Below are 11,345 nucleotides of genomic sequence, written 5' to 3' on the forward strand. Positions count from 1 at the left end.
TGGAGGGAAACCCCAGTGGAGGTTGGAAGCGCCAGCCAAGACCCACAGGAAGGTGGGGGCTGCCGCTCCTCTTGCCTCTCAGGGGACACCACTCCCCTTGGCTCATGCTGGAGGCTGGGGCCCCACCAGCTCTGAGGGGCTCTAAAAACCAAATTGGAAGTAAGTTACCACTCTTCTTAATTCCCTGAAAGTCTCCAGTCATCAAAAGTGGCTCATGCAGGACGCTGGAGTCACTTGGCTCCATCCCTGCTGATGTGGTCCGGACACGGCCTGTGACATCAGACAGTACCAGCCCAAAGCCCCACACTTCTCTCTGGTTCCCAAATGCCTCCCTTTCCAGTTTATGGGGGCGGCTCTGGCCCTTCAGGGACCCCCACCATGGCTGCGAGCCCAGCGGCCAAGGGCAGTGGTGTCTGGCCAGCTGGTGGCAGGACTCCGGCCCCGGCCCAGAAGAGAAATGAATCCGGCTGGGCTTCCCTGGGACCGAGGTGGGCCAGGACTTCCATTTGCATTTCCTCCCAGAGTCTTCTATACTGCAGCTCAGTCTCTGTGACTAATCACAACATTTAATGGCCTTCAACTGCTCACTCAGGGCCCAATTCAATTAAAAAATGTCCTGAGGAAGCCATGAATAATCCTCTTGTCTTTGCCATTCCTGTCTTCCGGAGGCCTCCATCAAACAGCGGCCAAATGGGCTTTTTTTTTTTCTTTTTCAATTTTTTTTAATCAATGTGGGCCTAGACCCCTGCCGACGTGAGTGCTGGCCTTCACTGGCCTCCTCAGCTCCTCATGGGCACCGCCGGAGACTCCGCTGGGCTTTGACACTCACCCTTGGGACTGACTTCTGCTTCTCTGCCAGTTTGACAGACTGTGGAGCAAGATGCCAGTCAATGCCAAGGGGAGGCTGAAGTACCTGGACCTCCTGAGCATGTTCAGCTCCAAGAGAGCGCCAACACCATTGACCACGGGCAGCTCGGCCAAGGCCCAGAGAGGCAGCAGTGTTCCTGAAATCTCAGATGGAAGCAGGCCTGCAGTATCATCGCCCATTCATGACCTGAAGGCGGGGTTGAAAGCACAGAGCCACCCCTGTGTGAGTCCTCCTCTCGTAGTGCTGCCATGCACCGGGTCCCCAAGTCCCCAAACCCCACTGGACCCTACCTAGAGTTCCCAAGGGGCAGGTGACTGAGAAGGTGACATGGGAAGCCTGGGGCGAGGTCACAGGTGGGTCCTTAGCACTTACTTGCCTGGAAGGGGGAGAGAGGAGGTGTGAGGAAGGGCTGGGAAGGGGTTGGGTGAAAGGGAGGTTTGGAGGGTGGAAGGAGGAATAGGGAGCCTTCAGGGGTGGAAATGGGTATAGGAGTGGGGGCAAAAGACTATAGATGTCAGTAAGCTGGAGTTTCACCAGGCAAGAAAGCAAATGCCCAGTGGTAGATAGCCACTGTGTGCAAGGGCCCTACTGTGAAGTGTTACACCCATTTTATGGCTGAAGATACCGAGGCTCTAAGAGGTGTCCTCAAGTTAGACACAGAGAAACCTGAATTCAAACCAAGGCCTGTCTAACTTTGTGACCCTGCCCCTGGGCTGAGCCGCTCAGCCTGGGGTTCAGGAAGGAGGCCAGCCTCCCTGTGGCTCTTCCCTGATCTGCAGGAAGATGACTGTGTCTCCAGGGAAAGGGGGCTTGAGAGGATCTCAATCATGTACATAAGGCAACCATTGCTGGGCTTCATGCATGATGAGTGCTCAGAGACGCTCATTCAATGAACACATGTTTACTGCACACCTACTACATGCTGAGCCTTTTCTAGAGCTAAGAGGGGACAAAGGTGCTTGCTCTTGTGGAGTTTCCATTCTTGTTGGGGTTGATGGGCAAGAAACAGTAAACAATAGTATTTAGCAAGTTGAAGATAAGAGAGGAGAATGAAAGGGGGTTCAGTAGTGCCCCAAGGATGTCCACGGCCTAATCTCTGGGACATATAATAAGTCACCTTACCTGGCAATGGAGAATCAAGATTGCAGATGGAATTAAAGGTGCTCATCAGCTGACTTAAGGCAGGATTATTCTGAAGTGTCCAGGAGGGCCCAAGGCAATCCCAAGGCAAGCCTGTAGACCGGGAAGGCAGAGGCAGAAGGGTCAGAGTCGGAGAGATGCCATTTGAGAAAGGCTCACCCGATGCTACTAACCTGAAAGGTACAGGAAGGGACCATAAGCTAAGGAGTGTGGGCACCTCTAGATGCTGGAAAAGGTAAGAAATGGATTCTCCAGAAATGGTAAAAAATGGTTCTTTCTCTAGAACCTCAGAAAGAACTCAGTGCTGCTGGCACCTTAATTTTAGCTCAGGGGGACTCATTTCAGGCTTCTGACCTCCAGAACCATAAGAGAACAACTGTGTGCTGTTTTAAGCTGCCAAGTTTGTAGACCTATTACAGTAGCCACAGGAACCCTGCTGGTGGCGGGGGAGGGGGGGGACCTGGGGAGGGGGCAAGGACTTTGGCTTTCATTCCCAGGGGGATGGAGCCCTTGCAAGTGTTCCTGCAGGAGAGTGATATGGGCAGTGTGCCTCTTTAAAAAGCCTCCCCTGGATTCTGTGTGTGGAATAGAGACTGTGGGTGGAGTGGGCACTGGAGGGGCGGGGAGAAGTAAGGAGGTGGGGAGGAGGCTCCCATGGTCCAGGGGAGAGGCCTGCTGGCTCCGAGCAAGGTGGGCAATGGGGAGCCAGTGACCAGAGGTCTCTGGTTGGTATTTTGGAAGTTTGGCTTTTGTCGATGACTTTTAAGCTTCTTGACCAGCAGTAAGAAATAGGGTTGACTTTATGATTTAGTTACTCAAAAGTGTGTACCTGAAACAAAGTTTCATGAAAGAATACTTACCCTAATACCAGTATTTATTAGACACTGGATATGTCTTTGAGGTGAAACCAACAGGATTTCCCAACAGATTAGGTGTTGGGTTGAAAGAAAGAGACCCTAGGATGGCTTCTAAGGTTTTGGCCTGAGCACCTGGAAAAAGGGCATTACATCAACCCAGATGGGGAAGGCTCAGGTGGTACAGGATTTGAGAGAAAGAGCAGGAATGCAATTGAATTGGTTCCTGTATTAGATAACCATAGGACATTCGGGGCAATGCCCGGGCACCAATTCATTCCCTGTGTTTAAATGGAAAATACAATAAGACAAAGAACAGCCTTATACTTGGTCCACATAATTTCACAATATGTGACATCTGGAAGGGAGTGCAGGATTAGACATCCATGAAAATGACAGGTGACTCCCTTTCTTTGATAAGATTTCCTCTGGTGAAAAATATGTTATTGTCACCACACACACACACACACACACACACATACACACACATCATATATTTAGATAACATCTCCCTATACCTGAATCTTGGCTATATATTTATTTCTAAAACTATGTTGGTTATTGTGTTTTGGCACAAATGTGGCCCACTGATGGAAGTAAGAATCAAATAGAATAGCCATCTATGTTTTGCTCTTCATTTATTTCTGAGCTAATGCTGCCTCTGAAATCGTTCACCCCAGACCTGAGCCTGGTCTGTACGTTTGCATGATTACTTCTGTTTTGAATCTCACATTACAAGACAATTTCTTTTCCTTTCTCGCTAGACCCCCGCTAGTGCCAGTTCGGCGCCAGGCACCCTGCCCTTGCAGAACTGCGAGCCCATAGAAAGCAAGCTCCAGAAGAAAATCCAGGGCTGCTGGCGAGAGTTCCTGAAAGAATGCAAAGAGAAGGATGTGAATAAGCAGGGCCAGGTCACCACGGCTGAATTCCTGGGTGTGTTCTTAGGATAGTGTCACCTGCTGGCATGAGTCCCCGCCCCACCGTGGTCAGTCAGTCCCCCTCCTCTTGACTAATCTTTAGATCCACTTTTAAGGAAAATGTTTCAGGAACCTCCAATATTAATATAAATCCCTTTTATGATAATCATGGCTTAAAATGTGTAAACAAAGCAAGGGGTAAACTCTCTTAAGTGAACACCTCCTACAAAAAGTAACCATTTATAAAATGAATATCAAATATGAAATCAATAATAATCCAGCATCATTCCATTGATTATTAATATAACATGTTTCACTGAAACCAAATCAGCAGTGTTGGTTTTAATGCACATGTGATTCCATTTGGCTTTTAGTTAATTCTTTTGATTTTGAGACAGTGAACCTTAGCTTGTCTTGTCGTCATCACCATCACTGTGTTTTAATTTTTAACCATGAACCCATTGAAGCCACCAAACCATTATCCTGCTCAGCTTGTCTAGCTCTAGTAGCACATCCAAAATTCAATACTGTAAGAAATACATGCTTAGCAATTTTCAGAGGCCATTCTGTATGTTCCATGCCCTGCCGATGACCTTCTGCAAGTGGGAACGTGAAAGGCATTTTGGGGCCACCTCTGTAGGCTCCCCAGCCCAGCCCCACCTCACCATGCGTGTCCCAGGGGTACCATGTCCTGTGGTTTCTCTCAGGCTCCTCACCACAGCTTCCACCATGCTCTGTCCATACAGCAGTGGTGGCTCCAAACACAGGACGGTGAGGGCCAGCAGGATGCGGGGTGCCTCCCCCTCCTCACCACACTCAGGTTGCTGTGCACCTGTCTGCCTCCGTTTCGGCCCTGCCACCCACCATGAGCCTGTGAGCAGGGACCCAGCCGGGGCCTAAAGCACAGAGGGCATCTCGGCAGGAGAGGAAAGAACGCAGGTGCAAACAAACGAGCAGGTGAACAGATTGCCACCAGCTGAACCCATGTTTCTGTCTTTAGCTCTTGTGGAGAAATTCAATCTGGACATAAGCAAAGAGGAATGTCAGCAGCTCATCGTGAAGTATGATTTAAAGAACAATGGGAAGTTTGCTTATTGCAACTTCATCCAGAGCTGTGTCCTCCTGTTGAAAGCGAAGGAAACCTCACTGATGCAGAGGATGAAAATTCAGAATGCACATAAAATGGTATGCGGAGTCACTCTGGGGAAACCTGTGGGTCTGAGGCGAAAAGGGTTTCTCACCTCTCTCAGTCCGTTGTAAATTCAGATCATCTGGCTTCATAGAAATGGTGGACACAGAGACTCTAGGAGGGGCCACTGGACAGCGAGAACCCACCTGTCACATGTCCCCCCATCTCACTGTCACCTCCCCAAGATCCTTAAAATTGGCTCAGATTTTTGTCTATACACATGAATGTGCCTATCACATGCATGTGGTATATGTGATATCTCTATATCACGTGTGTGTGGTATATATGGACACGTGTGATGTGTGCATATACTGTACTCATGTGAGATGTGCATGTGGACGTGTATACCACACCCAGGATGTGTACACAGGTGATGTATGTATGTATACCACACTTGTATGATGTGTGTATGTACACGTATAATGCGTGTGTATATATACGTGTCAAGCAATTCTTTGCTGTCCCATCTCCATTACCTAAAGGCCTGTACAGACACTTTCTGGGCAAGCCCACAACCACCAGGGTCTGCTCAGTGGGCCCAAAGCCAGCTAGCTGGTAGGTATTTCAGGGAGGCAAGAGGTGCAGGTAAAGGCATTGAGAACATTGCGAACAGCTCAAATTTTTCTTTCTTGGAAATGATTCAGAGATTTCCTTTCTCCATTCTGGAGCCCCATAAGGGCCTGGAGACCCAAGATTAGGGGCCAGTAGCCTGGCTCTTGGCTTCTCAGACTCATGTGGGTGGCAGATGCCAAGTGACCGTGGCTTCTCCCCCAGAGCCCAAAGACACCTGTTTGGCAAATAGGAGCAGTGCAACTGCGCATACAGTGCAAGGAGCAGTGATCAGTCGGTTGGCTGAAAAGCCAAAGCTGAGTGAGGGGGTTACAGCAGATTGGAACAGTTTTAACGTAAACAGGAATGGGTGTTCATGCATTAGCATCTGACGCAAGCCAGACCCTTTCCTTTGGGTGTAGGGAGGTGGGTAGGAGACTCATCATCTTTCTTGCACAAACTTTACCCACAATGCATTGTCTGCAATTTTACTTTTTGTTTTTTTTAAAGAGGAATGAGAGCCTAAAGATGCATAAATAACAGTTGGAAGGCTGTTCTGGGTTTTTACCTTTTTTCTCAATTATTTATAAATTTTGTGATTCTCACCCACACCCACTCCAACCAGTGTTTTCACTGACTCACCTTTCCCCAGTCTTTTCAGAACATGAAGCAACAATAACAAAAAACAACAAAAAAAAAAAAAAAGCAAAGTTTTTCCATCACCTATAATATTGAATTAAAGAACAAGTAGAGCTGGCATTGTCGACTGGGGGGATGAACAGCTGATTCCAGCTACCTTGGGGCTCAGCTGCTGGGATCAGGGCACGGGACAGACCCGGACCACCCCAGCTGGTCCTCGCTGTTCCTGGCAGCAGCAAGGCCATGACTGGTCAACCCAGAAAATGGTTGATCCCACACAGAACGTTTCTGTGCAACTGAATTTGTATGTAATTTTGTGCAAAGTCAGGTCTCATCTTAGTGCAGTTTCTACTTTAGACAAGCCGGAGCTGCATCAAAGGCTTAGGCCAAGTTATGGAAGAAAAACCTAAGATTAAGACAGTTGTTTCTCGGGACGTCTGGGTGAGGGCGTGATCCCGGGGTTTTGGGATCAATTCGGGCTCCCCACAAGGGAGCCTGCTTCTCCCTCTGCCTGTGTCTCTGCCTCTCTCTGTGTGTCTCTTATGAATAAATTAATTTTTAAAAGACAGTTGTTTCTCTAGCTCAATTTTTCTGTGAGCAGGGAAAAGGCTGTCTTCCGTCAATCTCTAGGGGACCCAGGAGCAGAGGTGAGAACGATGGAGACTGCAGAGCCTGCAAGGCCGCTGGCAGCTCTGGCCTCCCTCAGCCACTCTTCTGGGCCTCAGTTCCCTTCTGTAAACGAGGGGGAGATCCACTGGGTTCTAAGGCCTGCAAAGGGTAACACCTCCTGAGCCCTCCCTAGTGCAGAGACCACCCTGCTTCCAGACCCACTGCCCATCTCCCCCAAGGGGCTGACAAGCTGGCTCCTAGGCTCCTGAGATTGTATTCAGTGAAGTGACAGGTGCTCCAAGACGACCCCACTGGGAGCCATGCCTCTGGGCAGACATCCCAGCACACTTCCCCTGTGCTCCCCACCCCCAGCTCTGCTTGTGACCCCCAGACAGACTACAGCTGCCACACTGTGCTTCAGAAAGAGTCCTGCCTTCCACCCCATCCCTACCCTGGGTGTGAGTGCGCAGAAGACTTCTCCCCGGGGCCTTTCCCAGGAGAGCGCGGGCCCAGCGCCTCCAGAAGCCCTGCACTGCCTGGCCCAGTTCCTTATTCCAGTCCCGTCCCTCCCACGGGCTGCCGAGGCCCCCACCACTCAAGTGAGGAGAGCTCAGGCCAGCTGGCTCTCCACAGAGAAGCTAAAAGGGCCATTTCTCCTAGTTCTTTGGGGGCCTTCTCTGCAAACTTCAGCAGCAGAGACGGCCACCTGGGACTCTGCTCTTGCTCCCCATCAGAGCTGGAGACAGAGGCCCTCCGGGTGGCTTGGTTGTACTGAGCTGGGATGGGAAAAGCCTTTCTCAGGCCAGGCATGGGTGTGGAAAGAGCCAGTAAGCACGGAATCCTTTCCTTTTCGAGTGCAGATCGGCAGATTGGGTAAATTGGCAGCTAATTGAAGCTATAGGGTATCTGGTGAGTTTCCATCATAGATGCTAAATGATGTAAAAATTGAAAGCAATTTAACTTTGCACTAATTTGTTTTACGTAATGCCATGTTAAAATTAAACTTTCCCAAAGTGTGTTACACGTTATTGCCTGCAGTTCACCTCTGTGATATTCAGACATGCGTTAGGGCAAAATCATGCTAAAATACCTTGTTTTCAATCTAATAGCACCTAAATGAAATAATCACAGTGTAGTGTACTGTCTAATTATAAGATATAATTACAACCTTGTGATTTAAAAAAAAAAAAAAAACTGTTCATTATCATAACCTACAAGAAGACCCAAACCAAAATCTCTTTTTACCTCAAACTATTTTGAAATGGGCCAGCTGTCTCTCCCTGGCCCTCTCTCTCCTCCATAACCTGGGAGGAGCAGGGCTGGGATCTGTCCTGGTCCTGCCACTTCACTTCCCTGAGCCTCCCACTTCCCCATCTGTGGGGATCCACGGAGCCACCTTCCTCCCAGGTTGGGGAAGGAGGGAGGGCAGGGGTGGGGAGTAGGTGACTTGTTCTGAACAGCAGGGTTGGTGATCTTACTGTTAGGAGCCCTGTTGCGAGCCCTGTTGCAGAGGGGAGTGGGCCAGGGGAGCCCAGGGTAGGGATGAGCATGGGCAAGGATAGGATTAAGGCCCTCCACCCCATGCTACCCATTCACAAGCTCCTTTCTCACCTCTTCTTGGTTTTGTGGTATTTTTTTTCCCCCAGAAAGAATCTGGTGCTGAGACTTCTTCCTTTTATTCAGCTTTACTGCGTATCCAGCCCAAAATTGTGCACTGCTGGAGGCCCATGCGGCGTACCTTCAAAGCCTATGATGAGGGCGGGACAGGGCTTTTAAGCGTGGCTGATTTCAGGAAGGTGAGTTCATCTCTTGAGTGTTTGTTGCATCTGAACAGGGAGCAGTGGCCAAAGGCCAGTGGCCAGGAAACTTCAAAAGAGGACCCCTCCTCTCCCTGGCAAAGGCCCAAGTATGAACAGCTGTCCTGGACTCACTTCTTTGGGACCCCCACCGTGGACCCCAGGTTGTCCTCCCTGGAGGTTTCTAGAACCTTGTGGGGACACGACCTGAGCCCTCAGGGCCCCACTACAGGGGCCTCTGCTTCTTGGAGCCCAGACTGCACCCCACGCAAGGCTGGGACCGTGGTCTCCATGGGGGAGCCAGGGCCTGCATCTACCTCACAAGACCCCTAGCGCAGGAGCTAAATAAAGCAGGGTCCCAGCCACAGCCACTCTGCCAGCAGAGCCCAGCTCTGCCTCCTGGGCAGCGGCCGCCCGCTCCTCTCCCACAGCTGCCCTCCGTGTGGTGCCAGCCACCTCCCCACAGCCTGGCCCAGCCATGCTTGTCTGTAGTCTGAACCCTGGTGCCTCTGACACACCACGAGTGTGCAGCACCCTGAGGACACGAGGTCCTCAGGGCACCCCTCACTGTGGGCAGCCTGGTGACCATAGGCCTGCAGCTGCCCCTCCAGGGCCCAGTGTTGGCTCTTCCTGTAGGATCCCGGGCACATTCCTCCCAGACCAAAGAAATAGGCCTCCCTCAAGGGTGAGTCAGAACTCCTACTTTCCGAATCATGTAGAACTTGTTGGCTTAGCAGATTCTGGCCCCCACGCCCTACCCACCCCTTTCTCCATCCCTGCCCAGCCACTGAGATTGAGAAAGGAATTGGGGTCCAAACCTTAGATTAAAAAATCACATGTCACAGTCATGAAAACACTCAGTCAAAACATCCAACAGACAAAAGGTTATGATCTCAAAATGCGCTTACAAAAAAATATATCCATTAGGTTCATCTCTGATTCAACTAAAATTTAAAAAGTGAAACCCTCCCCTTTCGAGTCAGGAAGATGAGCTGTGGTTGGTAGTTGGTGGGTGGGCTGACAGGGCACAGGACGGAGGAGGGGGAGATGTCGCAGCAGCCCCTGGGACACCAGCCCTCAGGGACCCCCAAGTGGCTTTCCAGGTCACACTGTTTGTCTTTACTTTGAGCTCAAGTCACCTCTCAGCCCGGGGTTCTCCTTCAGTCTCCAAGCCAAGAGGGGAAGGAAGCAGGGTCCTGTCTGCATCCCAGGAATTTGGGGTGGCGTAGGGAGGAGTTACTAGAAAGGTAGATGTGGCCTCAGCAGAGCCAGAGTCGGAGACCAGCTGGGTGCTGGGGACGCCCAAACTCAGCTTCCCCGGCAGGGCCCGTCTCCCTGCTGCCCAGGGGAACCTCGGGCTCCTCCAGCCCCACATTCTAGTCTTCTCTTAGGAACAAATTATTACACAAAGCATAGATAGGAAGTCTGTAACTTGTGGGGGAACCCCTCTATTAGGAGCTGTCTCAGCTCCATGTGACGCTGGGGTGGGGTGGGCGAGGGCCGCAGCTTCCAGGCGGTGGGAGCCTGTTTCTCTCTCACCTAAAACAGGCCCCGGGGTAGGAGGCCTGAGCTAGCGCCATACTGGACAGTCCCGGGGCCGCCACTGCTCTCGCTCTACCGCCCCAGCACCGGCTTCCATCCACGAGTCTCCTCGTGGACCTCGGTGGCTGCTGGAGCCCCAGCATCACTTCCATATTCCCTGCAGCAAAGAGGCAAAGAGGAGAGGAGAAGGGGCAGGTGCCTTCCCGTTAGAGGCTTCCCAGAAGTCCCACAGCACATTCTCACGTAGGTTTAACTCACCAGAACATTCCTAGCTCCGAGAGAGGCTGAGAAGGGTTCCCTTCTAGCCGGCCAGTCGGCGGCCTGGTGCAGACCAGGGGTGTCCCCACTGGGAGGAGGGGGCAGTCGCTGCGGGCTGGGGGGCCAGCTGTGCCCCGGGCCGTGCGACTGTCAGATGAGCCACACCCGGCACCCTGCCCTGCCGCCCTGCCCTCCTCCCCCTCGTCAGGGCCCTGGGCCAGGTCCCCTGCTATGCTCTGCTCTGCCCTGCCCATCCCTTGTCTGGCCGTGACCAGCCCCCTCCGCCGAGGGCCGTGCTGGTATTAAGCAGAGGACAGTGGGAAGATCCCCCAGCTTTGTGGCACAGGGAGAGTCTTGGGTCTCACACCCTGGGGGCATCCTCTGGCCCCCGGGGGTGGGGGTGAGGCCAGAGGAGGGAGGAGGCAGGAGGGAGGGAGGGAAGTGGGGGGAGAGGGAGGGGGCTGTGGGGGGGGCAGGGAGCTGGGGGAGCACTGGAGGTGGCATCCCCTGGAGTGGCACCAAGATGGGCGGGGCTCTGTGTGGCAGGTCCTGAGACAGTACAGCATCAACCTCTCGGAGGAGGAGTTCTTTCACATTCTGGAGTATTATGACAAGACGCTGTCTTCCAAGATCTCCTACAACGACTTCCTGCGGGCGTTCCTTCAGTAGGTGACCTGACCTGGGACGCATCTTGGCCGACGGGGACCACGGGGCCTGTCCCTGACTTGAATGAAACCGTAGCATCGGGGGGTGGGGGGGTCATGAACCGTCAGAGCGTCTCCAGAAACACACCCAGCCCTGTGTCTTCACAGCGGCCGAGGCTCAGAGCCGCCCCACGGCTCCAGCATCAGCGGGCGGCTCGGGGGCTGCCCCGCTGAGCCCCAACACCCCTCACTCCGCTGGAGCGAATAGAGATGGTAGTCTTTGCAGGAGTGATTCTAAGACTTCAAAAGAACCCCAGTGATAAAATACTTAAAATCTTGG

General features: G+C 52.0%; 1 protein-coding gene across 6 annotated transcripts in view; it reads left to right on the forward strand.

The window, feature by feature from the left end:
• The window catches only part of EFCAB6 (EF-hand calcium binding domain 6), a 234,115-nt gene extending 222,770 nt beyond the window's left edge, over window positions 1-11,345 (forward strand). For 4 of the 6 annotated variants that reach the window (XM_072843612.1, XM_072843614.1, XM_072843613.1 and 1 more), the window contains 5 exons: window positions 860-1,090; window positions 3,627-3,795; window positions 4,780-4,964; window positions 8,412-8,561; window positions 10,908-11,345. In XM_072843612.1, coding sequence (XP_072699713.1) covers window positions 860-1,090; window positions 3,627-3,795; window positions 4,780-4,964; window positions 8,412-8,561; window positions 10,908-11,030 — 858 coding nt within the window. In that variant the 3' untranslated portion in view covers window positions 11,031-11,345. The remainder of the gene's footprint in view (window positions 1-859; window positions 1,091-3,626; window positions 3,796-4,779; window positions 4,965-8,411; window positions 8,562-10,907) is intronic. The other 2 variants (XM_072843615.1, XM_072843616.1) reach the window with 2 other exon arrangements.

Source organism: Canis lupus, chromosome 11 (assembly GCF_048164855.1).
Source record: "Canis lupus baileyi chromosome 11, mCanLup2.hap1, whole genome shotgun sequence".
In the NCBI taxonomy this organism is placed as follows: Eukaryota; Metazoa; Chordata; class Mammalia; order Carnivora; family Canidae; genus Canis; species Canis lupus.